Source organism: Brienomyrus brachyistius, chromosome 10, assembly GCF_023856365.1.
Source record: "Brienomyrus brachyistius isolate T26 chromosome 10, BBRACH_0.4, whole genome shotgun sequence".
Taxonomy (NCBI): Eukaryota; Metazoa; Chordata; class Actinopteri; order Osteoglossiformes; family Mormyridae; genus Brienomyrus; species Brienomyrus brachyistius.
Genome location: NC_064542.1, coordinates 2,298,830 through 2,326,090, shown reverse-complemented (window position 1 = coordinate 2,326,090; position 27,261 = coordinate 2,298,830). Strand labels below are relative to the sequence as shown.

General features: G+C 40.0%; 3 protein-coding genes across 8 annotated transcripts in view; all 3 read right to left on the bottom strand.

Moving 5' to 3' along the window:
• slc16a2 (solute carrier family 16 member 2) overlaps positions 1 to 2,335 on the bottom strand; it is a 34,661-nt gene extending 32,326 nt beyond the window's left edge. Inside the window, exon 1 of one of the 2 annotated variants that reach the window (XM_049028304.1) lies at positions 864 to 2,335. In XM_049028304.1, coding sequence (XP_048884261.1) covers positions 864 to 1,353 — 490 coding nt within the window. In that variant the 5' untranslated portion in view covers positions 1,354 to 2,335. The remainder of the gene's footprint in view (positions 1 to 863) is intronic. The other variant, XM_049028303.1, reaches the window with a different exon arrangement.
• Positions 2,336 to 2,947: 612 nt separating this feature from the next.
• Positions 2,948 to 12,256, bottom strand: LOC125750540 (interleukin-13 receptor subunit alpha-2-like). 5 transcript variants are annotated; one of them, XM_049028484.1, is made up of 10 exons: positions 11,034 to 12,251; positions 10,416 to 10,519; positions 9,868 to 10,019; positions 9,125 to 9,281; positions 8,578 to 8,698; positions 7,724 to 7,908; positions 7,487 to 7,635; positions 7,148 to 7,292; positions 6,567 to 6,687; positions 2,948 to 5,160 (listed from the first exon to the last, which is right to left on the bottom strand). In XM_049028484.1, exons 2-9 carry the CDS (start codon positions 10,507 to 10,509, stop codon positions 6,569 to 6,571), a joined length of 1,122 nt encoding a protein of 373 aa, XP_048884441.1. In that variant the 5' UTR covers positions 10,510 to 10,519; positions 11,034 to 12,251; the 3' UTR covers positions 2,948 to 5,160; positions 6,567 to 6,568. The 5 variants fall into 5 exon arrangements, with proteins under 5 accessions (XP_048884441.1, XP_048884440.1, XP_048884438.1 ...); XM_049028483.1 differs by having other exon boundaries at positions 7,148 to 7,295; positions 10,416 to 10,533; positions 11,034 to 12,249; XM_049028481.1 differs by having other exon boundaries at positions 7,148 to 7,295; positions 11,034 to 12,248.
• Positions 12,257 to 12,661: 405 nt separating this feature from the next.
• Positions 12,662 to 27,261, bottom strand: part of LOC125750539 (leucine-rich repeat and calponin homology domain-containing protein 2-like) — a 37,651-nt gene continuing 23,051 nt past the window's right edge. Inside the window, exons 11-19 of the mRNA XM_049028480.1 lie at positions 25,345 to 25,397; positions 25,148 to 25,255; positions 23,477 to 23,542; positions 22,778 to 22,823; positions 18,816 to 18,873; positions 17,447 to 17,550; positions 16,868 to 17,005; positions 16,159 to 16,236; positions 12,662 to 15,496 (exon numbers count right to left, since the gene is read on the bottom strand). Of these exons, the coding sequence (XP_048884437.1) occupies positions 15,377 to 15,496; positions 16,159 to 16,236; positions 16,868 to 17,005; positions 17,447 to 17,550; positions 18,816 to 18,873; positions 22,778 to 22,823; positions 23,477 to 23,542; positions 25,148 to 25,255; positions 25,345 to 25,397 (771 nt within the window). The 3' untranslated portion in view covers positions 12,662 to 15,376. The remainder of the gene's footprint in view (positions 15,497 to 16,158; positions 16,237 to 16,867; positions 17,006 to 17,446; positions 17,551 to 18,815; positions 18,874 to 22,777; positions 22,824 to 23,476; positions 23,543 to 25,147; positions 25,256 to 25,344; positions 25,398 to 27,261) is intronic.

The window sequence follows — 27,261 nt, the reverse complement described above, 5'->3', positions numbered from 1 at the left end:
CAGATGACAGGGTACTAGCTGCTATGCAACTTTAAATCCTGCAACGTCAGTCTTTACCTTGTATTAGAAAAACAAAGCGGGCATTGTTAGTCTAAGCACGGCGGCTCATTCCAGCGGCCGCAGCATTTACAGAAAACTGCCACGGACGTTATAGCCGTGACAGCGGGAAAGAAATAAAAACATAAACTAGTCAACCAACGCAAAACTCACACGATGCAAACTCACGCTTACAGCAGGTGTCTCTGGGTGTATAATACAAAATTGGGACAGTTCGGGTCCCCATACAAGTTCTCAGCATTAAATGCATCATTTCTAGGAAACTGCGGGAGGGGTGCAGCTGGAATGAATCAGACTATTAATTCTATCATGTAGTCCTATATATATATATGGTTTTTCCATATTTTATATATATGGAAAAACAGAAGCAGTGGGTTTGAGAAGAGAGAAAGAAATACGTACGTAACCGCGACAACAAGCGTTAAAGGAGGAGAGCATGCATGGTTAGACATTCAGGGAATCATTTATATGTAACGGGGGCCCTATAATAATACTCTAAGACGCTCATGAGGTGTACTGAAAGAAATTCATCACTGTCTAACACAATACGCATTATATGTAATCAGTGCGTTGTTCATCTGGTATTTGGGTCTAATATCTTCTTTTTCCCTTTGTTTATCAACACAGATATTACAATATTGGAGTTTTATTGAATGCATTGGACGTACGGAGACACACTGATGAACATATTGCGCGGCACTTGTATGCGCGCGGTGGGAAGGATCAGGCCGGTATCGCGCGGCTCCTGATCACCCGCAGCCTGTCGCGTCGCCGCCGGCAGCATCAACAGGTGTCACCGCACTCACCCACTCTAAACTGGGAAGCGTCGTCACTCGCGCTTCCGTGGTCCTTCGCCAGCATCATGTGCAGGATACCGAAGGAGTTCTGGATCCCGAAGATCGAGCCGTTGCACCAGGTTGCCGCGAAGACCACAAGCCAGCCGAAGCCACCCTCGGGCGGAGCGAATCCGGCTCCGGCGTCCCCAGGCTCTGCTTCATGGGTGCCGGAGTCTGAACACGCCGGAGTTTCGTCCACGCATCCCGCCTCGATGAGGTGCACGTTGTGGTCTTCTTTACTTTTACCCGTTCCCCCCTTATATTCATCTCGCTTCCCCGACATACTGGCCGGCTCCTGTGTGGACGGGTCCATTTCGGAGGCGGCCGATTGATCCCCCGCCCCAGGCGGTCTCTCGCACCTCCGCGGCTCCGCTTGACCATTGGACTCCGCGTCCCCGCGTCCGAGCGCGTCTGCGCCGCCGTCCGCAGCCGGCACAGCGCTGCTGCTTTCCGTGCGCATCCCTCGCGAATTTTAACCTCAAATTCTGATACTGTCTACATAGGCTAAATTAAACTACAGTTTTTAACACGCTTGTGAAAAAGAAAAAATAAAACGATATGCGAGCTAATCATAAAAGAGCAAATTTAGCTAGATTCCGGAAATATGTCTGAAATTAATATCTTTAAATCTTCGAACTACAACACTTTAGCTAGCGCCACACCGATGCACAAAAACGCGGTTAAAGATCCCAACTTGTAATAGTTTTCGCATATTTTGTAGAGAGCGCCGTGAACTTGTCTCATTTCCTATTCCATAGAGAGGCACCTTTGCCTCCGATTGCGTGCGAGGGATTTCTCGCCAAAAAAAAGAAGTATTTCACTTTTAATTTCACATTAGTCAGAGATCAACTGAATTATACTGGCAAACCACCCCTATCCCGATTTCCCGGGCTCTCGGCTCTGTTGCAAAATCGGTCGACATCTCGCAAACTGCAAACGGATGACTGCTGGCCCCTCCTTTCCCTGGCTTTTAATATTTATACCCACTACCGAGCCTCCATGCACTCGCCGTGTGTCCGTCGGTGCATCGCCCAGCACCTACTGAGAATCAACAGCCTCCATTGAGCGCATTAACCCCGCCTTTCACCCAGCCTCATCTCCAATGGCCGGTTCCCCTAGACTGATTTATACCGGAGCCGTGCGGGATTACCGAAAGCTCAGCTCGGCCCATGCTCCCTCCTCGGTCACCTTCTTATTTCTGATCCCCGTGCATGGCGCTAGAAACATCACAAGCCCATGCGAATCTATTATTTAAGTTCACCTGCTAAGACAGCTAGTTCTACGATGTCTTTTTGCCTTTAAGTTTAACTCCCAGCAACGCTAATAATAATAATAATAATACGAAAACGCAAAATCTATAATTATGAAGGTTTGACGAAACGCGTTACGATTTTTTTCGGTAAGTGTCAGTGTCGTTTCGTATAATGGAGGTACACTTCATGTACGCGTCGGGCTATGGTTGCTGCTTTAACTCCGCCCCGGCATGGAGTACAATTTACAGCTCTCAACACAGGGGGGTGCCGCTTTACAGTGTGCCTGTATTGAATGTACTGGGAATATGTATGTATGCATGCATAACAACTTATCAGTAAAGTACTCTTTTCGGCGTATGAAGGAAGTAACACGTAGTGCATTCAAAATATGCATTCGTACCGAAAGATATTTCAGAAAATATTGCTTGCTACATGAACGTTTTCATCTAGTTCTACACAAATAATAAACTATCATTTAATTCTATAAACAGTACGGTGCCCGTAGCCATTGCATGCCGAACTGAGGACAACTGTATGTTAACGTTTTATTTTTTTTCTGATTTCCTCCCAGGTCTATGTTAATCCATCAAACTATTCGACAACATTTTAATGCCATTTTCCTCTATAGCATTTCCATTATTATTAAGCCACTAGCTGTGCGTGTGAGTAGTATTGTCAAATTTGCAACAAGGTGATATATAACAAGATATTGGATAAAATCAATAAGGCGAATTTTTCAGGTGGCTTTCAATAAATCTGTCCAAAGTATTTCATAAATAACATTGTATGATAGTCAGCATCTTGTTAAGAAATGCAAGTTTTAATTCTCTGATTTACTGCATATTCTTGAGCTCAAAACAAGCACTGATGGGTTTTAAAGCATAAAATATGATTTATTGCAAAATAAATATAATATTCTACATCACTGATCCTAAAAGGAAATTGATATTCAAAATCCTGCATTGAAACAAACTTTTGACTGTCGGACAGAACACAACCATTTCCCAGTCATATCATGAACCGTGAAATACAGCAGACATCTTCCAGAAAAATTTGTACAAAGTTAGTGATCCTACGACAAAAAGCTGCCATATGTAAAGAGGTGAAGTGCATCAAATTTTACTGGTCTCAAGCTTAAGTGAGTGAGATGGAATATGATATACAATACAGTGGAAACCGCATAGAGTGATCACGTCTCTCTGGGTGATGTTGATCACTATATGTGAATGATCATTATAAGAATTTTCCCCTTATGTCTCAGGCAGATTACCATCTAATTGCATTTGTATATTTATTACATGAATATAAGGTAATAAAACGGACAGCACAGTACAGCTGTTTCAAATGTTTTTAAAATTACAGTACTGTACTAGTTAAATTACTGAACTATGTGTAATTCAAATATGCTATAATGCAGTACAATATTGTACATAAATTATAGCTAATTGTAGTTTCACTGCTGCATCTCAGTGGCTCATTTTTCGTGAGTTTATCATAAGCTTTGATGAGTTTATATTCGTAACTGAGAGAAAATGACTTTCTTTTTCCAGTCATGTTTTCTATGCACACAGCATTTGCCTCGGGTAGCTAGCCAAAAGGAGACAGGTTAAGGCAAGGCTAAGTAGGCAAGTAAAAGAAAAGAGGAAGAATTATCGTAATTATTTTTTTCCCCCATATGTTATGTATGAAAAGACCAAAAATGAACAATGTAAGCGGACTACATTACTTTAAGCGAATTACTTAACCAGTATTCGTAAAGGAATGATTCTGTCCCAAGCTTTTTGAGCCATTTAAGTAGTTGATCACTATAACCGGATCACTATAAGCGGTATCCACTTTATCTAGAAAAGAACAAGCAACGTCAACTCACACTACTGCTAGCGCTGATTAAACCCATCAGTTCAGATGAGACATGTGGGTTTGGAAGAAGTTTACCTATGTGAGAACTGAGGCACCCTTCTAATATTTGTTCATTAACATTAGATAAAATTTCACCCAGTCTTGTATATTAAATATCCACGTAGGCAAGTAAGGCACAATTATCATTCTCCCCAGCAGTCTGGGATCGTTCATATTTAGTACTTCCACAAGATGGCGCCATGTTACCTCTTTCGTTACCGCCAAAAACATCCACAATTCATTCTGTATTCTCATTGTTACAGATTACTGTTTAGGCAAGAATAATGTTCAATGGACCGACATCCTGTGCAGCTGGATCCTGTGAACCACTGTGTCCAGTTTTGCCTAGGATAGGTTTCAGCCCCCACGTGATCCTGACCAGGATATGCAGTTGATGGATAATTGTAATGTAGTTATCATTATCAAGCTTAATTAAACATAAGTTTAGAGACATCTCCTCTCTGTAGGGAATTAATTGAGTGTCAACAAACCTTTCAAATGTTCAGCAACATAAGCAAAATGATTATCTTATACCCTCTTGTTTTTCCTCTTGTCACTCCAGAAACTGAAAGGGGTTATTTTATTGTCACCGATTCATGTGTCAATCTTATGGCCATTTAAGTTGTTACCAAATCAGTAGTGTTAGAGTGAATGGGCATAGCCACTTAAATAATAATAATGGGCGCTGTTGCAGGTGCCTGCCCTTCACTGCCAAGCTTGCTTTCCCCTACATATATAGGTATCATGGAAAGCAAGTGCAGTACGTGATAAGAGAATTTTCTCACAGGGATCAATAATGTGTCATTATTATTATTATTATTATTATTATTATTATTATTATTATTAATTATTATTATTATTATTATAAGTAGAGCATAATGTTCCTAAAACAAATTAGTCAATTACAGCACTTGTGTTTTTCACACCAGAGCCCATACCTGCTGTTATTTATGGCTGCTGTCTTTCAAAATGTTTCAGAACATCACCTTGTGTCATAAGTAAAAAGAAAAAATATATAGTGAATAACAGTGAAAAACAGTGAATGTTTCACATGAGGTATTAATTCCTTCCTTCCTTCAGTCATTCTTTTCTTCATTACCTTCTCTGGCCTTGGCCTTAGAGAGAAAAAATGAAAAGGAAATAACCAGAATGAAAATAAGTTATCTGTAATTACATAATTTCAGTAATCATTGTTCATGGAGCATGCACACTGATTGTCAGTGCTATCAGTTAGAAGCCATGTGCTAATTTTTATGATCTAATCTTATATTTTGATACATGAAGTAACAATTCCATATTCTCAAGAGAGATGTGACTTTTTAATGAATCTGGAGCTACAGATAGTTACGTTGAGCAGATTTCGCATTCTGTACTTGGAATTTCCCAGTTTGTTATTGATGAACATTACTGCTCAGATTGCTACACAGCATTACCTTAGCATTCATAACATCAAGATTATACTACAGTTCCATTTCACAAATGTTATTTTGAAACTCTTTGGTAGTTCATTGCCCCGAATTCAAATATTGAGATATACACACTGTCCAAGTTTCTCCGAGACTGACCCTCTGCTGGTAGATTGCATAGTCCATCACTAAGTGAATATTTCAGGTTATTTGTCACTCTTAATAAGGAATGTGTATCTTTCACTATAGAATGATGATCCAAGTCTATTTTCTGCTGTTGTACTTAAATTAAATGTCAGGAAAGCTGTCAATGACGTTCCCACCCCCAGTGTCAAAAAGATGCACCATAAAAAATACATTTAAAGTGTTGTGTGAGTGTTTAATTTAAAGCCTGGCACACGTAAAATAAAAAAACATTGTGTGCCACAAACAGTATTGTTTTTGCCTGTGCATTGTGGATATAAAAAGTGTTCACACCCCTGTTAAAATGCCAGGTTTTTGTGGTGTAAAACAAATGAGACCACGATAAATCATTTCAAAACGTTTCCCACCTTTAATGTGACCTATAACCTGTGCAATTCAATTGAAAAACAAATCTGTTTCTCATTTTTTTACATCAGAAAAACCTTGCATTTTAACAGGAATGTGTGGGTTTTTTATATCCACTGTAGGCCTGGGGGGCAGCATTTGCCCCTCTCCCATTACAGCAGCATCACCCCTCAATTTTTTAAAATACAAATTTGTAATACCAAAGGGATAAAATGATATCCAGACAGTACTAATTAAAAAGATGCTATGAAATGCAAAGTTAGGGCACATCACTTCTGCAACTTTCATAACAATTAATATCTGTGTGTGTCAACCCATCTCAGTCCTGATTAGTGTTATAAAGCCCTCAGATGCCACATCAATCATCCATGATCCATCCATCCATTTCCTTTGAAACACTAATCTGGGAGAATGTCATCCACGGATATATGGCCAAAAAAGATATAATGTAATACTCAAATATAGCTAAGCAATGCTTTAGTACTATATACGTACATAAACAAGTTTCTCTTTTAAGACCTGTGAAGGACAAGTTAGAAGTATTTGCTTTATATTTTCTTTCTCACCTTTAGTAAGCTGTAGATTGTCCTGATGCCAGCCCTGATACCTGCATCAAGTCTGTGACTCCATCAGACTCTAGGCCATCACTAGAGCCACTTTCCAGGATGTAGGGCAATCTGGGCTCAGCTGAGTAACAGGAAAGACAAACATCAGAGCCCAGGATCGCCACCCATTTCCTGTATTTTTGCAAAGTATAAAATCCCCCTCGTTTATCTATGTTATCATCAACCAAGATCATGCCACCGCAGGTGAAGGTATGGTAGATATCAAAATTCCCAGCACAGTGGTGACTCAGGTACTCTGAGATATTACAGAGTAAACCTTCCCTGGAAAATCAGAGTTCTTCAGTATTACATGAATCCACTGCAACCAGTGGTTCTTAAACATTTTCTCTCATGCCCCCCTTTGGAAGCAGTTGACCTTCCAGTCTATACATTGTACGTGCCGACAAAAGAATTGCAAATTGTTCTAAAATTATATCAAGTTAATTGATGTTCACAAGATTAGATATTATGTCACACATAATTTTCTATGAACTGAGGGTAGGAAACTGCTGATGTATCTAATGATAACTGAGAGGTTATACCTGGTAAACAAAGTGAAGAGCTCCAGTCGCTCCAGAAGTGTGAGTCAGCACAAAAATGGTTCACCCTGCATCTGACTCTTAGGCAGACGCGCATATGTCCATGCAGTCTGGAGATGAGAATGGATGACTCTCTAGTGATGTACTTCTGCTGTGGATGGTACAAATGGCAGATCAGATCTATTCCAAGGATACAACAGGAAGATCACAGGAACTTCAACCAGGAAATTTTAGGTTGCAAGTTTAGAAGGTACTACTTAATTTGACTAATGGAAGGTAAGTATGAACGTAAGAGGAACGAAATCCTTTAAGTGAGAGATCGACATGAAGGTAGCGCTTTACCATCAGTTCTCCATCTCCCACTGGACCAGATTCCACCTCAAATTCCAAACATTGATGCGGGATCCTCCCAACAGATGGTGACCACTTCAAACTGAGCTGTCCATTGGACAATGACTCCAAAGATAGAGTTGTAATAGCACTTGGCTTCACTGGACACACACAGAGGAGGGCGAGGTTATGACCAGGCACTGAATCCATTTCTGCTGTGGGTTAGTCCTGAGTCTATCAATGACCTACCAAGATTCTGTATCTGCTTCGTAAAATAGGCCGGCTGCAGAGGATGCCCTTCTGTAGAACCATTTATACAGATATTAAATTCTGTGAAATCCATGAGGAACCGTCTGTTGAACCTGCAGCCAATCTTGTTTCCCTCTGATGCAATATATTGAGGGCACTCCTCAGCTTGTTCCATTCCCTTATGCCTGGGGTGTCAAAAATGAGACAGTCAATCGCCATTGAGAGAAAACTTGCAACAAAGTAAGAAAGGCTACCTGAAAAAGAAGGGTGAGAAAATTTACACAAATTACCAAAACATGTATCTTATCACACAAACCAAATACACTGAAATGAAAGAGTACCAAAAACAATTTAAGTTTTTAATTCTGGTTTCAGTGTCCATTGACATTTAGCTGATACTTTTTTCAGTAACATTTTACTTAATGTCACATTTTTAGTAATATATAAACACATTAATAACAAATAATAATGCATTCATAAAGCATTATAAACATGGCTATGAATATTTATCAAAAGGCACAACACATTATAGCCATCTGTATTATGCATTATGGATGTCTTGTGAAGCTCTCATCTATAATGCACTATAGATACCTTTATAATGCATTAAAATGGTCGGTATAAGCATTAAGGATCCTTTGTACTGAATTATAAAGCTCTATAGATGAGAGGTTCATAGGGCAGTCATAATGCATAATAAACATGACTGTAATGTGTTATGCCTTTTTATAAATATGTTACATTACAAAGCTGTTTTTTTCACTGGAGCAAAAAGTATATCTTTTAAGAGCCTGCAATAGGTGACTGCCAGGCAAAAATGTTATCTTTATCTATGATATGTAAAACATCCCTACCAGTAGTATAGGCGGTACTGGTAATCTGGATGTTGTACTTTTCCTTTATCCCAAATGCACTCCATATATTCCCAGTTGTAGAAAACACAATTGGAGTAATTTATCTTGGAGCCCGGGATTCCTGTGGGATGTACGTGTACAAGACATGATCTCTTAAACCGAAACTACAGATGTTGGTCATCATTTACAAACATGTAATGGTGGTGGTGATTGCTGTTTGTTATGTCAATTGAAAACATTTCCATTGCAACTGAAAATGATTCTGCAAACACCTGTGTTATTGAAATTAGCCAAGGATAGAGCTGGCAGCACTACAAGAAGTACATGCTTTAGTTGGAGTGGAAACATTTATTAACTCTGTCTTATCTCACTTTACCTCAGTGGTTCATGTTACATCATGAAAGACCAACTGATTATTTCCCAGAATTTTACACCTTAAGATTTTACATCTGTATGCACTGTACAGGCCTGACTAATAGGAGCTATGAATTTGCACAAGTGGGAAATGTCACTTTCCCTCCCAATCTCTAAATTGTCAGTGGCATACCTTTTCGCTGGGCATTCAGTACAGCTTCAACGGGGGGGCTTTGGACCTCCATGGAGCTGTTTACGCAAGGCCCGCTAACGAGAATCTGGACCTTCACATGATTATCCTTCTCCAGGTCGAACTGGGCACTGTAGCTCCTCTCTCTGATCCTGACAATCTTTCAATGAAAAGACATTATTCTGACTCAGAAAGGATTCAGTCTATAAACAGTCTTTTTTTGGTAATGATGAATCTAACCAGAGTTGAGTAATTCAGGTCCAGAGAGTAAAAGCCCAGACCAAGATTTTGTTTCAACCAACCAGTTGAGCACAAAGAGTCGCAGTCACAGAGTACTAAACTGGTTGGTTGAAACCAACTCTGAATCTAATTGTATTACTGGCTCTGAGCAGGTTAAGGAACGGATCTGCTGGTACAGGGACAAGCAAGAAAGATACAGCCGTATTTGCTTTGACATGCACAGATAAATGACTGGCCTGACTTCTGAACCACCTGCCACATCTCACAATAATAACAATAATTAAATAATAATAATAACAACATTTCATAGATCCATCTATGAATGTGGACATGCTGCAAAACAGAGCTGCTTTTGGGGTCAAAGCATCTTCTGAATGACTACCATAACATCATTAGATACTTCATAAACAGAAGCCATTGGCCATTAGATCATAATCATAAATCATAATCATAAATATCATCAGTAAGTGACAGTTCTGGTGTGGTGAGCACCACCCTCTCCTTACCCGCGACCTGTTCTCATAGGTATTGTTGTATTCAAGCTGAAAACGAACAAAGCAGTCAGTGACATTGCGCAGGATTGCCGGCACGGTCCAGTTAATGTGAAGCTGACCCAGTCGTCCAGGGTCCATTATTTCCAAGTCAGTTGGAGGATAGGCTACAAAGAAAAGCATATAAAATTATGAACACTGTAAGTGATCTTCATAGCAAGCCCTCCCTCCTCTTACGTAAATTCTGTGACTGTTTCTCAGTTACTCCTGCAAGTCTTCTATTGGAGATCGTTACTAGTCAAAGTAAAAGGGCTACAAAAAATAGTGCATTCTCAGCCCATTCCTAATAAAAGGCATTATTATTAGGGTTAAATTCTCTGTTGAAGCCAACAATTTACAATAGATAAAAATTTACAAGCAGTAAAGAGTGTGTCTTCAAAATAAATTTACATATCACTATGCTATAGCTTTTCTGTAGCATGGAGGAAATCTGTACTATCTGTTCAACTTGTTGGATGGCATTTGTGAAACCACAAATTCCCTGTTTATAGATTTCCACATACCTGTTTTAACAGGGAACTCACAGTTGGAGAATTCTGCTAACAGCAACAAGGCCGTCAGTTCCCACAGGGCTTTGTGCCACACGGTGCCAGTCATTGCTGTCCTGCTAAGAGTTAGGGCCTGGATCAAATTAGCCATTCAGTGTCGCGTAATTCATTTCTCCAAGACAGTAAATTGTGAATTTGAAAACGTCATTCAATACATATAGCTTTACAAAGTATGTTTATATATATGAAAAATATGCAAAATAGTTTACGTTGCATACTTCAGTATGCAGAATAGTTTACATGTTCTTTCTACTAAGCTCTTTATTTTTTATCATTGCCTACTTGTCACACATTAACACAAATTGGTGCTGTAAACCCATGTTAATAACTGCTTTCTTTGTTAACTTTTTATTTTAAAATGCAACAATTCTTTCTGCAGATGTGTTTTCATATCAAGTATCTATTACATCAATTACATCAATGTCAAATATGTAATATATAAGTGACAAACATTTTGTTATAGAGTATAAAACAAATTTAATGTTTAATCAATTTATATATTATATATACAGTATATGAAAAACTTAAAAATAATATTTACTATAAATGTAATAAAATGAATATAAATATTACCTTGTTATCAAATGAAGACTGCCGAGGAAAGAAATGTGTTCAGTTGCGTGATCCTGTCAATCTTATTCACCAATAAGTACCTTCTTCACATCACTCTCTTCAGCTGAGCTCCATCACTGACGAGAGCAAGGCTGTGCAGGGTGCTTTTGTACATTATGCAATGTGCCATATAAATTAACTGACAGTTCACTCAGCCAATCATCTGTTGGCGAGAGACAATTATCAACTCTGATTGGTCCCACCTGTTATTTACTTTATAAGCCCATCTGCCCTTAGTGCGGGGTAATGTTGATTGCATGTTGCTACTGAGTGTTCTGTCTTAATTTTCGGTCAGTCGTGACATGCTGCCTTTCCGTGCCAATTCCGATATGTATATGTACTACTACAGCCTATACCTGCGATTTTAAAGTACATATTCCACACATCAATCGAAACAAATGTGCACGAGATACGAGCGCCCAGGCGACATCTTCGTCGCAGTGATACCATTATTGTGTAACGTTTGGTAGGGAACAAAAGTAGTTCCTATATTAAACTGTTTACTACAAAATCTGTGAATTACCGGAGTAACCGGTTCATGAGTCTTGGTAACAGAGACGTTGCTGTTGAATTTTTGTAATGCATTTTTGGCGCTTTAATCACCACATTAAGAATTTCATTCAGTCCCCTAGCAGGGCTCTCAAGTGTTACGCATTGAGCGTAACAGTCACTCTTTTCAGTCTTTTGTCACGCACTCCCGCCACACATTGTATTTCTCACGTGGAAAAATTATAGGATAATATGCCGCAGCGCAGAATTTTTGTCAGACCGCGGAACAGTAGCGCTTCACTATGAAACAAGCGCGTCTCCGCTTGAGTCCTACAGCCTGTCACTTACCAGCCAATCAAAAAAAAGAAAGGGTCTACACAATAGCCAATCAGAAAATAGCAGTATTGTATCTGGGTAAAATGCAACACAACAACCAATGAAAAGGTATCCTGGAATTTCTCTCTCTCTCTCTCTCTCTCTCACACACACACACACACACACACACACATTATCAGACAGAGAGAAATTGAATAAATACTTTGCATTTGATGAAACTGTCAGTGCCATGTATCAAATCTTTTCTTCCACAAGTCTGAGCTATTAATAACATCAACAACAACACTAATAATAAAATTATTAATGAAACACCCCCATTCCTGCGGCCCATCCAACCTGTGCCCCCTTTGTCACATGGACGGGACAGGATGGGGCGGGGGGGTCTGGTTAGTGGAATGTCACTCTTGCCTGTCTTCAAAACTTGAGAGCCCTGCCATTGTATTCGGGAAACGCCAACATTTCCACAGCCGGTATCTACAAAACTAGGCAGCACCCAGCAGCACGACCAATGCTATATTTGGAGATTCAACACAGCTGCGCGGACAGATGTGAATGATATTTTATAACTGTAAAGCAAGGGTGACCAAATAATCCATGGCAGGGAGGACACTGAGCTACTTCGGGTTTCACAAACCAGAGTGTCCTCCCGGACATGGATTATCTGGTCACCCTATGTAAAGCAGGAGGATATCAACCCTTCAATATCAAAAATAAAAAGATATTCAATAGTTAAAGAGGAAAAAAACATACCAATATTCCAGTCATTAAGAAAAGTCATTTATTTTAATTATCTTTATCAGTGAAACATTTTTCATTCTACAGTCATCCTACACTTTATACAGAAAACATTTACATGTGGCACACGACCATATTTGGATAAAAAAAAATATTTAAAAACAGAAGGTTTTAGGGACGGTTGGCAAAATGACAATTTCCAGCAAAGTCAGCTCTCAACTCTTAAGATACATTTGAAATGTTTCACTATTCTATTTTAGGGCACAGATACTTGATTTTTCCTACGTTAACAGCAGTGGGAGACGATTTTGGCAGTTTCACTGGAAATCAACTGGGAAACCGTCAGTTATTTCAAAGCTCAACATCTGTGCAGCGAGAGAAGTCTGGGACCTCATTTTGTTTCTGTGTGCTTTTTGGCACCATCATGACATTCAGTATTTATAAACAATGAGCCTAGAGTTCAGTTTCGTCTATGTTTCGAACTCCTCACTAATAAAACCCAGAATTTATCCATTAGCATTTATGGCTGAGAAACACACAAGCTTGCGTGTCAAGTTGAATGTTTTTGTGTGAAGCGTGGTATTTTGTTGATCTGTATCCAGAGAAAATCCTAAGAGCCCTTTAAAACAAAATATACACATGAAATGTATTTCACATTGTTTCTTTAACCATATTAAAGTAACAATAGCATGTCAGCTTTGATCATATGCAGACTCAGCTGGGTGAACTTACCATCATTGGTCTACAAGATCAGTAGAATAAAACTTTGGTATCAGGTGTTGAAATCTGGACATAAGGCACAACTCTCATTAAGCCAAGGGTGGTCAAATTCGGTCCTGGAGAGTCACCAACTATTCTAGCACAATTGGCCTACTTGATCATTTATATTTTAGTTGTTCTTTGGTGCAGACCATCAGAAAGTCTGCTATCACCTGCTTGTAGATGGAAGAGCACCTCATTTTGTCAGCATAAGTTAAGTCTTAGGTGTGATATGAAATATGAACATATGATGTCTACATGGGACGGCGACGTGATTGTCTGTACAGGAACATCTCTAAAGAGACACCTAGAAAGGTTTCCCTCCCAATCTCTAAAAGTTCCTCATCTCTCTCGGCTCCTGGATAACGGATAACAAAGGATAACGGCCCTCTTATCCTGGAGTTCATCACATAAATGTGAATGTACCATGCAGACAGACCATGCTGTGTGCTAGCCATGTTCTTTAGCGCGAAAGAACTGTGGCTGACCCTCGTATCATAAGGTCAGGAGGTGACATTTGAACAAAGGGAGACAAAAAAAGGGGAAAAAAGTAAATGTTTGAAGTTAAGAATACGATGTGTTCATAGATTCACAAATAAAGGCTTTTTTTGTTTTTTTTGAAAAGCAATGGAGAGGGATTGGAAAATCGCATCTTGTAACCGCTTATGCTGGTCTGGGTGGCAGGAGGGGGCCTAGAGACTATCCCAGGCAGCACGAGGCTGGGGTGCTGGCCCGCAGCTGAAGCGTATAAATACTAAACATAAATGATTGTATATAACAATGGAAATACAGAACTGCGTTGTTTAAAGGGTGAGAGGGTCGTAGCTGAAAGAGCTGGAAGAAAGTGTCCGCATATCACTCCATCCAGCTCATTCTGTCTGAAGGGATGATTCGACACCTTGCTCTTCTTCTCTGCCATTAAATCTAAGCAGACCCAGATACCTGTTCAGACTTTCTTCTGTATAATGTTTCCTGTTGCACATGGCACAGTGTGTTTTTTTCCATATCTTGTGTCAATCATGACCATGCTCTGTTCCTGAAAACTTCTAGGCCGCTAATAAATATCCCCCACCCCCTTCCCGTGTCATGTGTTCCTGTCAGCATCAAGATCCCCTAGACTCCAACTACAGTTGATCGTTCTGCTTTGTCGTTTCTGAAAATGACATTAGAGGGCTGATCACGCTGGCAGCAGCGCGACAACAGAAGCGAGACAGAATGACACCAACACATCAGCAATGACACCACATGAAAGACCGTCTTAAAAAATAAGTTATGAATATTTCAAGTCAGAGTATGAAAAAGTTCAGCATATATCAGCATTAAAATAAAAAAATACAAACAGCAGGAGAGACTAAAAAGTCTGACCTGATGCTCTGCAAGTCGGTCAGCATGTCAACGATGTTTACTAAAAATGATCTGAAGGTACAAAACAAGGCTATGTGGAAGTTTGCCACTTTAAGACCAATGTCAGATACTAGTCAACAACACTGCACTCAACAATGTGGCTCTTATAGAGAGCAGATCGAATTATGGGGTCAGTTTTGTGTGATGTGCCAAATTCGAATATGAAGCCTGAGCGCTTTCTATCTTTGAAATTACAACCCGGACTAATGCCTCAGAGAAGCTTATTTTTAAAAACGATAGGTGGGGAATATGGCTGCAGTAGTATTAACCTGCCTACCACCCCCAACACACACTCACATAAAACCAGTGCCCCTAAGAAAGGGACCGTGTAGGATGGCTTCATACAGATGGGAAGTGTGAATATCTTCTCCATCCTCAGTCAGCTACAGACAAACATTCTTGCTCACCACAAACATTAAGGGGGGTAAGCTGGGTGTAGCAATCTTCAAGTACGTGGTCTGTGCGCCAATCCGGCCCGAGATGCAGTGCTACACCGAGGCTCCAGGGCGGTCCAGTCCAAGGTTCTGCTCCGCAAGGCGGACGCCAGTAAGGGCTGGAGAGATTCGGGGCAGCGACGAGGGCTACACGGCGGACAGCTGGGTCGGCCTCAGCGCCGGCAAGTCCAACAAAGCCTGGACTGTCACGCCAACCCGAACAAGCCCCCTTTCCTCCAGGATGTGATGCGGCAGACATATTTTGTCCTGGTGAGACATACATTACCAGTCAAAAGTCTGGACCTACTGAAAATCATTCGTTTTTTTAAGATAACGACCCTAAGCACACCTGGAGGTTGTGGAGTGATGGAGTGCTGCGACAGATGACCTGGCCCCCACAATCCCCCCACCAAAACCCTATACAGCTGTCTGGAGATGAGTTGGATCAAAGAGTAACAGCAAAGTAGTCAACTTGTGCACAGAACTTGTGGAAACTCCGTCAGGACTATTGGAGAAGCATTCCAGGCGGCTACATCTGGAAGCTGGTTGAAAGAATGCCAAGAGACTGCAACCCTGCTACTGAAGCAAAAGGGGGATTTTTTGAAAATGTATAAAAAAAAATTAAATTTGAGAAAATTTTGAGATGTTGAATACTTCTCTTGGTTATTGTAATATCTGAAATGTATTAGTTCATTTCCTTGAGGGCTTTTACTATAAGGTGAATAACATAGCTAAAATTTATTTAAATCAGGTGCATCCAGACTTTTCACCTGTATTGTTCACTGTCCCTGTCAATAATACAATATATATAAAAAATAAATATATACAACAGCAACATGATTCTGATTATATCAGCCATTGAAGATGTGATTATCACTCTCTGCATCAGACAGGGCCCCCCCAAGACCAGCATGCTGACGCCTTTTTACCTGTGGTACACCCAGCTTCTTACACGCATCCAGGAAGTTCTCCACATTTCTGCGACATTTCGCCATGCTCAGTTTTGGCTGCAGGACAGATAACAGGAAATTGTGGATTGTGGAACCGTACCGTTTGAAAATACGGTCACGGCAGATGTTCCAGAAGAAGACGGCTTGAGGTATTATCTTTTAATGGTGTTATGCAGCTACATTCTTGTTATCCGTGGCAGTTTGCTTTACAGTAGTAATACCATAGTATTAGCATACTATATTAGTATTACAGTAGTGTTTGTATTAGCATTTAGTTCTTTGTGCTGATTCTGAGTGCTGTTCTTTTGCAACTTGATATTGTTATCAGCAGTAGGGGGATTATTTACTTTTTTACGCACAGGCTGGTAATGCAGACTCAATGACTAACACGGACTGAAATCAGTGATTGTCAACCTGTCTATACACTGACAAATTGCACTGTAGTCCAAATGTGCCTCGGAATCCATTACGGTGTTGACCCCTGACTGGAATGCACAGCTTTTTCACGCGACCCTAAGCAGGATGGGATGGTAATCTGCTTAATGCAGGGTTTCACAACCCTACAAGTTTTTGCAAGTTTTTAATTTCCTACTGGGAGCTGGGAAGGAGCAAAATCGTGGACTGCCTGAAGGCCCCGAGGACCCAGCTGGGAAACACTGGCTTAGTGAAAAGCAGGAAACATACTCACCACCGCCGGCGAGGGTACGTGTATGCTGGCCACAGAACGAGGTCGAATGTGATTTGCCAGGTGACACAGGACCACCCCGTCCAACAGCGCGGTGCCAACATCTTCTGGAAGAAGTACCTTCAGCCTGGACTCCAGGTTCTGTGCAGGCATCATCACAAGAACATTCATCCTTTGCTAAATGACTGTTGTCCAATGAGGCTTTCAGAGTTCAAATTAAAATACTAAATTTAAAAGTAACCAATTAGACACTATAACTGACAAAGATTAAGACTGGGAATAAAAACATTTTTCCAGTAAAAAAATGGTCCTTGTTCAGGTTATTTTCAAAATGTAAATTTATCTTGCTCTCTTGTCAAAACTAGCAAAGATGCGAGGAACGTTTTTTGGCTTGTGACTACCATGAGTCAGGGTCCCTTGAGCAGTTGGGGGTTCAGGCCCAATATGATTGCCAGGAATTGAACCCACAACCTTTCAGACACAGGGACAGACCCCTAACCCATTGCTTAAACATCGCCCAACTGAGAGCATACATCGGTAAGTGCAGCCCAAAAAAATCAAACAACAGACAACATAACTCACTTGTCGCAGAAGCTTGATCTGTTCCATTTCCTCCCTGATGTGCTCCAGTTTCCTTCGAATTGTGAAGCCAGGCCCATACTCCTGGCAACTTCCTCTGGAAAAGGCTGTGCCATTTGCGCAAAATGTTTACAATTAATCTTGAATGCGGCTTCCTACCGAAACCAATACCTTAATAGTAATTGGCCACAAACAAAAGCAGCTCTCTAACCCTTTTTACTTTAATAGAGGAAGTTAACAGGATGCCGACTCTCAGCAGGCAGTGTTCTGAAAATAGGACATGGTTTTGAAAGGAAATAATGAACAGCAGAGTTTGAATGGCCTACAATCGTGTGATCCATCACTGCCTCTCTCTCACTTTGAGACTCCAGAACATGTAAGCTGGTTCAAGGAGTTTCTAGGCTCCCAAATCCATGGTGAGCGGCTGCCAGTCTCTACTACTTTAGCGAAATCAATTAACTAAGTCTGGGCTTCCTCAGATGATGGGTTGAATGGCGCTGACATCAAGCTTAGATGCTTTTTTTGTACCATCATGTATGATTCTCTCTCTGACTCTTCTTTCATCTTTTTTTTCACTTGAGGGGGGGCGGGGACTTTCCCAGTTAATAATAAATATAGGAGCAATGACATAGATATGTGAAATGATAGAATCTATAATGATTAGATGAGTACAGGCTGAATCATGCCCCTAATTCAGAAGAAAGACTAAACTGCTTTGTATTATAGGAATTCTTCTCGTAATAATGCTGCATGTAAACATGGGTGTTGGCTGCAATAACCATTAAAATCGTTGAAGGTGACAAGTTTCAAAGGCTGAGAGAAAACATGTAATATAATAATGATATAAAAGTGGAAACAGTGCATTATGTGCTATATATATTTTTTTTTGTGGTTTATAGGGTAGGTAATTTATTGCTTTGGACAGTTTATGAAGGTTTTCTGTTTTTGATTGAGTTGAAAAACAGCCGCCTGGCACTGGTGCTCAGTCAGCTTAAGAGAAGAAAAATATTAAGGAATTTCAAGGATTATTAACCTACAACATGGTTCACATGTGCTACCCAGAAACAGCAACACCAGACAATAGTGATTACAGCAACAAGCAAACAAACACCGCCAACAACAGTAATAATAACGATCATCATTTGTCTAGAAGAACATCATCCTTTGCTCATCTACTTGTATGCAATGTATGCAATCCTTCTGATGTGAATTAAAATTTCCACAATATAAATTTTAAATTCTATGCCATTGCTTGGCTTTGTTTAAAAATTCCCTTAAAAATCTAGGAATATGAGCACAATGTGAAAACAGTATAATATACCATGAGTGCCAGTACAAAATGCACATGTTTGTAATAGGCTGGAATTCTTACCTGATCTTGGCTTTAAACCAAACACCGCTGTGCTAAAGTCTGCAGAATCCACTCCATCCTAATTTTGGCACATGGAAAAATATAAAGAGAAAGAAACAGTTCATGATGCATCAAGACTCTTCAGTATTTTATATTGTACTTCACTGTTCTAGAAATTATGTCATTAACATTGAACTGGAATACAGTCAATGGGACTGTTTCATTGGGTATGGCTGGTAAAAACATGCAGGTGGAAACTAATGCTGTGATGGAATCGCAACGATAAGTAGAAAACTTTACGGGGAGTATAGTACACAAGGTCAAGAGATAATCCAGGAGGAGATTAGACAGCATCTTGTGTCGAAACTTTAAATACCAGATCAGAAACGACAGAAAACCTGTGAAGGTCAACATTTTCCAACTTAATATAAATCCAAAAATCAGACACGCAGCTAATACATTTCCTGCAGTTTATATGTATGTGCCTTGCAATGGTTGGCTTCCTGCCAAGGGTGTATCCCAGTCTATGTCATCCACTATATAACACGTATTTTAATAGTTTTTTAAAAAACTATTTTGCAATAGGACAGAAACCTGCTACTAAAAATTTCTTCTTGGGAAAGCAGACATCCTCAAAACACAAAGGCTTTGGAAAACATATGCCTTAAACTTAGAGAACTTTTACAGAGGAGTTCACCTTCAGGGTAAACTAATATTGCATTGTACACTGAAAACTGTTAGTCTCCACTGACCCTAATGCCTACACCACACCATTAATATCTCGGTAAAATTTTTAGCATGAACTCCTCACCCCTAATGCCCCTCACAAAACATCTGCTTTCACCAGAACACCCAAAGAGAAACTTCTGTAGAAAACAAACTTGCAGAAACAGCACTAAAATTTCCTTGTCCTGCTTCACAAATTTTAAAAAAGGAGGGGGGTGGCGCTTAATTTACGCAAATTTACCAAATCAACAAAACAAAGACATCAAGTAAAATATTCATTCTCAGCTGAAATTAAACTGCTCAAACATAAATATAGATATTTTGAAATAATTATTCAAATTGATCTGGGGATGGTGCAGTGGGCAGCCTTGCAGCCTCACATCTCAAGGGCTGGGGGGTTGCATGAATACATATATGGGCGGCAGTATGCTGCCTGGGATCGGTTCCAGGCCCATCTATGATAAGCAGTTGAAGATGATAAATGAAGACGCCTTTGTTGATGCAGTTACAGTAGAAGCCTCAGGGCATGCTCCCTTCAGACAACATTAAACTTGCTTTTCAGAAATGTACTTTTTACAGCATAATATGCATTTTTATATTCAGTGTAAGACTGTTAACCTGTATTAACCTAGCTAAGAAATCTTGCTTTGTGTAACTTAAGTTCAAAATCACGATTGCCAATTGCAATGTTGTTCACTTAAACTCTTATTGGACAACCATTACTTATAGCTTAAGTTAACCTAGTTAACTGAGAAATCCTGCTTTGTGGAACACCCCCTTGATGTGAGCTGGGCCATGGCAACAAAATCGCTAAATTCCAGATTTCCCAGAGTGCTTTGCGGTTCTCAGTGTGCAGTCCTGTTGGCTTGTGGGCTAATGCCACATTTCACTGTTCAGGTTAACTGCAAAGTGTTTTCAGAATCAGCTGATCATTTTCCATGGGGGGATGCTGAGGTCCGCAGGCTTGACACATCTTGGTGCTCAGAGGATTAATCATAGCGGTCTGGCAAGAAAAAGTTAGATATGGTTCTTATGGAAGATTTCATTACTGGAGTGCTTTCCAATCAGAAGCTAACATTTATCTGCAAGATTCAGATCGATGCTAGTCTCTGGTTAAATAGTTACGTGATTTAAGTATTTATTAGCGAAGCACGTGGAAGTTGCTAGAATTCCATTCAACTCATTTTAGTTTAGCATCTATGAGTCCCGGCCAATGAGTACTGGGTGCCCAACACCCTGTCAGCGGTCGGCAGGAATTCGCCACGGCTGACGGTGACGACCCCACAGGCCTTGCTGTTTTGGAGATGCCTCAACCTAGTCATCAGGTCATAATAATCAGGCTCTCATCAAAGTCAAAGAGGTCTTTATCCCTGGCCACTTCCTCTGCATTCAACACGTCAACTACCAGTACCGAATATTAGCTTACTGTCTAATATACATCAGACCATGAGAGAGCTGAGGTAATTTTCTTCACATAGGAAGGTTCATAATAATTTGGCTCATCTTTGAATGGACATGGCTTGACTTCAGTGTATATATTCCCGAATATCCTAAGCTGGAATTCAGAATTTCCCCGGCAAGAATATCTGAGAATCTCTTTTTCTAAAGAACTCCCCATAAAATTATTCATGCGAATTACATTCCAGAACTGCTTGCCAGGATGCGTTTTCTTCCTTCACTAAAAGCCTTGGCCTGCAGAGAATGCAGGAAATGGCAACATGTCTGAAGAACATTGTCAGGTTCCCGACAAAAATCACAGAGTTCTTGGGAACAGACTTCCTAAGTATTAGATGTTTACAAGTATGCATTCATTAACATACTGGCCCGTCTTTATTCACACTTCAGTGAAGCAGAAATTAAACTGGCAACTGAAATTAGAAGCATTGAAGTGTAATTTGTCATGCATTTACAATTCTCTACAGTTCAATTTTCATAAAATAAAGATCCTTTACAAAATGTAAACCAGCAGTGGTCAGGGGCTTCTGACAAATAATGTGGCTATTCAGAGAACACAGTAAATGCCTCATCCAGCAGCTTAAATGGGCATAATTTGTCAAGATTATGCCAATTAGGACATTTAAAGGGTCACTTTTAATGCAGAAGATAATCACTATACAGGGGATATTGACAGGGCACAATAATAAAGATACTTAGTTTTACCGTTTTATTTTTAATGTTTCAGCATAATCAGAGAAGGGAAAATCTTTCATTTACAAAAATGAAAATTATTTTTTTCTAGAGAAGAAGTTATATAACACTTGACGGGATGCCGATCTATTGCATTTTTGGCAAGTTCATTAAGGGAGGGGTGCACCACCTGAACCAACAATGAGAATTTAATCCTGGTTGTGTATCACATACCAATCTTCCAAAGTTATAGAATCGTACAGTTTTTTGATCACCCCTGCATATTTTACATTCATTTTAACCAATTTAACCAACTTTTTATTATACGCCAGTCATTTTTGTTCACTCTGTAACATGACTCATTTTTATATTCACATGAAGATATAAATTCTTGCATTGTACTGTAATGTTGTCTTTCTCTTCTATGAGATATGCTGTTTGTGTTGTATTTCTGATAGGTTGCTTACGTGTTTGACACCTGGCTACAGCATTATTTCCCCTAGAGAGATAATAAATTTGATTTGACTTGCCTTGACTTTTGTACTAATCAAGAAGCACTAATGCTATTTCACTGCAGCATCCCCTGAAACATACAACACTGGTGCTAGCAAGGAAGTGAATATGGCTAGCACACCACACTCCCCACGCCATGCAGCATATATACTGTTACTGAACTATTATATTCGTTATGTTTGTCTCCACTGAGGGGAGCCTTTGATTAAACAAACTGACAGCCACCTTAACACCGTGACCAACAAGCCACCGCTTCTTAGAGAGGCTAGTGCTTTGTTGTGTTTTTTTATAATTAAGAGTTATAAACATGTTGATGATCTATCTTCTGTGGTGCCAGGCAAAGGGATTTTGATAATCCACTGATGTTAAATTTTGTTAACATGGCTATGGTACTGCTTATTAACAGGTTATCAACAGGTCAGTCAAAGCCATTTGCTTTCTTATTCCTAAGCTATTTACTTGTACGTATAAAATATGTTTCTGCATCACATTGAAATTTGACGAAGTAGGGAACTACAACGTTGGTTAAAAACTTCACAATTATATAATTCAAACTATGGCAGATGGAAACAATAACTGCACAAACTGCAAGATGAAATTATGGATAAATTACTTGCCTGGCCAGTAAAATCTTTCCTTATGGTTCCTTCATCTAAAGAGGCACTAGTGAGGAAAAGAAGCTGTCAGTAAAGGTACATGCCCATGTTTTCAGCATAAGTGAAAATGAAATCCGTGCACTTAATTTCAAAAGGAAACTAGGAGATTCAGCTTTTACTAGGCATCTTATAGTTTAAGTGTCTGTTTTTCTTCACTTCTACAGTAAGAACCAGTCCTTTGATGTTTGATCTAAATCACTCTTCTTTCACCATCTTGTATTGTTGAGCTGTATTGCATAGATCGTGCTTCAGCTAACTTGTGCTTGGTAATGATTCCTCAATGGAAACTCAGCTTAGCTGCAATCAGAGGTGGATATTTCAGGTCCAATGCGTACAAATACAGACCAAGATTTTGTTTCAACCAACCAGTTGAGATCTCTGTGACTTTGACTCTTTATACTCAAGTGGTTGGTTGAAACTAAATCTTGGTCTGGGTTAGTACTCTCTGGACTTGAAATTTCCTCTGGGTGCAATTATACCTTATCTGTATCAAGTTCATGATGTATTATCTTCCTTTGTATGCCTCTTTGGGAGAAATCATCTGCTAAGTGAATAAATGCAACTTAAAGCAAGTAAGAGAATGTTTTCTGATGACTTTAAAGTAGAACCTTTGACAGCTACCTCTTGGCAAATAGGGAAAACGCAAGAATGTCTGAATACCTTCGAAAGGCTCCAGGGGGTGGCCTTCGTCTGGAATACGTGCCGTTTTCAGAATGGCTGAGGAACCTGCACATCAAATGCGAGTCAAAGTCAGAGGTGCAATACTTTCCATGCGTCTCAATGCTGTCTCTCAGCAGATATAACCAAAGTCGAAGTATTATGTCTAATTTGAGAATGTCACCACCTGTTCCCCCATAAGGATACCAATTCAGAGCTCTAAGGGCCTGATGACTCGGTTCTACATGCCATGCAGAAACCAGAAACCCAGGCACGCCAACAGGAGCCAAGAGATGTAGAGGGAAAGAAAAAATAAAAAAAGGAAAATTGCTGGGGGTTTCCTCCGGGATACTCCGGTTTCCCCCCACAGTCCAAAGACATCCTGAGGCTAATTGGAGTTGCTAAATTGCCCATAGGTGTGCATGTGTGAGTGACTGGTGTGTGAGTGTGCCCTGTGATGGGCTGGCCCCCCATCCTGGGTTGTTCCCTGCCTTGTGCCCATTGCTTCCGGGTTAGGCTCCGGACCCCCCGTGACCCAATAGGATAAGCGGTTTGGAGAATGGATGGAAGGATGGAAATTGCTGGGGGGTTTTTTAAGTCGTAAAACAGAAAACAAACCATTAAGAGATCACCTGTATGTAAATGAAAATAATGAACCTCAGACAGTAACGGCATTATTCTCATTATTGACAGTACAAAAAACTTTGATCGAATTGGTTAAGAAAATAATTTGGTTTTCATTCCAATCAGAGCCTTGACTGAATGACTGTCTGACACCTCCCATTCAACATTTCAAACTTCCTTTTCTAGAAACTTCTGCCTGCTTTAGGCCCTCTGTAAATAAACTTCCCCACTCGTAAGCGGCAAACCGATGGCTTAAATGAAGCTAACAGAATCATTGAATTTCACTGCACTACTCCAGTTAACTGTGAATTAATCGTTGTCATCGTACTTCGGTCAAAACTACAGTATATCAAGACATCACACATTACTATTTTAAGTGTTCTATATTTAAGAAAACAGTTTTATTTTTAGGATGTAAAACTTCAGATATTGGTTTTCAAGTAGTTCTTTTAGTAACACTTATAGAAGTAATTCATAATGCATTATAGATACCTTCATAATGCAGTATAATGCATTCATAAAGTATTATAAACACTGCTATAACTATTTATAAAAAGGCATAACACATTATAACCATGTTTATTATGCATTATGAATGCTCAATGAAGTTGTTATCTATAATGCACTATAAATACCTTCATAATGTGTACAAAGCATCTTTAATTCTTATATTAACCATTATAGTGCATTATGAATTGGAGTGAATTGTCAGTGTGGATTGTCCATCCTTCCACTATGTTTTGCTGTAACAGTGTAACAATGATCTGTGCTCATGTCCCAGTGGACTGTTGCTGCTTACTTGGTGGAACTGCTGTACTGGGTTTTTTCTTTGTTGAAAAGAAATCAACAGGTTCCATCAATAGGTCCATCTTATCAGTGCAAAATTGCCCTGTTAATAAACTGATTATTCTCAGACGTAAATTCATGTTCATTTCCTTATAGTGAGAGAACCTGGGCTCAGAGATTCTGGCTTGTACAGCTAACACTAAAACATCAATAAGAACGTCAGAGTGAGAGCGTGAGAGCGTGAGGATGGCCTCAGGAACACACCTGTGATGATGCTCCTGCTCCAGGAGCTCATCCCCCATGCTGCTTAGGTCAGTGATTTCCAGGTCTTCCACCTTCTCCTCATCATCTGAAACTTGCTCTTTCTCAGAACTAAAAAGGTAGAAATGGTACATTCACCCACAATCCCCTGTACCTGAAGAAACACCGGTGTCCACTATGGACAAGGGCGGCTCACTCACCCAAGTTCTTCATTAAGGTCTTCATCTTCACTCTGAAGCACCTTCTCAAGCTCCTAAAGAAAAGAAAAAGTTCATCTTAATAAGAAACCCCAACTCTCAGCGCTAACCCTAGCTTGTTATGCTAATGTTCTTACATAGCAGAAAATCATCAACATGCTCTGGGATTTCCATTGTGGTTTTTCCGTCTGATCTTTCTTACCATGTAATCCCTCCCAGCAGGGTAATTTGACCATCTTTTGCTTTCCATGGTGCTAGATAAAGGGATTTAACTTACGATAGTCCATTACCCTTAAATTTTGTTGACACAGTTATGGTACTGCTTATTAACATATCGACAGGATTTGCTCATTAAATGCCTTTTGCTTTCTTATTCCTAAGCTACTTTTAAAAATATAAATTTGCTCTCCTCAGAGTACACAATATCTCTGCGCAACATTTCTGAACTTGCTCTTCTTATTCCTGCTCTAAATGAACGTTTACCCCAAACCATTAAAGCAGTGAGAAATATCCAGTTAAATCTAAGACCTAAATTCAACACGGGAAGACCTAATTCCAACAGCTCTCTCCACTGAATGATCATACTGTCTTCCTACTCTTCCTTACCTTTCTTCATGGAACTTAAAAATGGACAAAATTGTCCCAAATCTCAATAACTATTTTCTTCCCATTCTCACGTCAAAATACCCAGCCACCAAACTGATTAAATGAGTAAATCCCCTACAAATACACTCACTGTCCATAACCACTTATCCAGTACATGACTGCAGGAGGCTTGCAGGATATAGAGGAACCACACCTGGACTGGAGATCCATCACTCAGAGGACACACACTAACAATTAAGTGTTATTTAGGGTTGCCAATACACCTAACCACATGTTTTTGGCCTGGGGTAGGAGACTTGCACACAAACACACACACAAGGTCCATGTATTCATATCATTGTGGGGACTTTTCATTCATTTCTATGGACATAAACCCAAATCCTAACTATGATAACTCTTTCCCAGTCCTAACCTTAACCATAAGTAACCAAACAAAATACAAGACTGTTGGTTATTTAAATTTTTTTGGGTTCCCACAGTGTAATACATACATGCCCATAGACACACACAATACAAGTTAATAATGCTTCTAAAACAGGAATTTATTTTCCTTCCGTATAACTTCAGTATATGTTGCCAGGTCAGCCGAGAGATATAATACCAGGGGTCTCCTCCCGGTTGGACATGCCTGAAACACCTCCAGGGAGTCTGCCAGGAGGCATCCTAGATAGATGCCCAATCCACCGCAGCTTGTTCCTGTTGATGGTGAGGAGCAGCAACATCTCTACTTTGAGCTCCGCCCAAATGTCTGAGCTCCTCACCCTAAGTCTGGCCGGCTCAAGAGTTGTCAGTTTGCTTAACTCCATTGGTGTTATTTGCTTAGGAGGACATTTACATTTACAGTATCTGGCAGACGCCCTTAGCCAGAGCGACTTACATAAGTGCTTTGAGACTCTGCGATGAATTTCCGATGCTAGCTCAATAAGGACCCAAGCTATGAATACCATCTGTCTGAAAACTCCGTTGAGAAGTGCAGAATTTTTTTTTTTTTAAACACACACCAGAAAAAGAGCTGAGTCAGAATACAGAAGTACTACGTCAGGTATTTCTGAAAAAGGAATGTTTTGAGTCGTCGCTTGAAGACATTCAAGGATTCAGCTGTTCGGACATCTAGGGGGAGTTCATTCCACCAATTAGGTGCCAGGACAGAGAAGAGCCGAGATGTGTGTCTTCCTTGTGCCTTGAGGGGAGGTGGGACCAGTCGAGCAGTGCTGGAGGATCGGAGAGATCGTGGTGCAGTGCGGGATATGATGAGGTCCTTTAGGTAGGATGGTGCCAGAGAATTTTTGGCTTTGTATGCGAGCATCAGTGTTT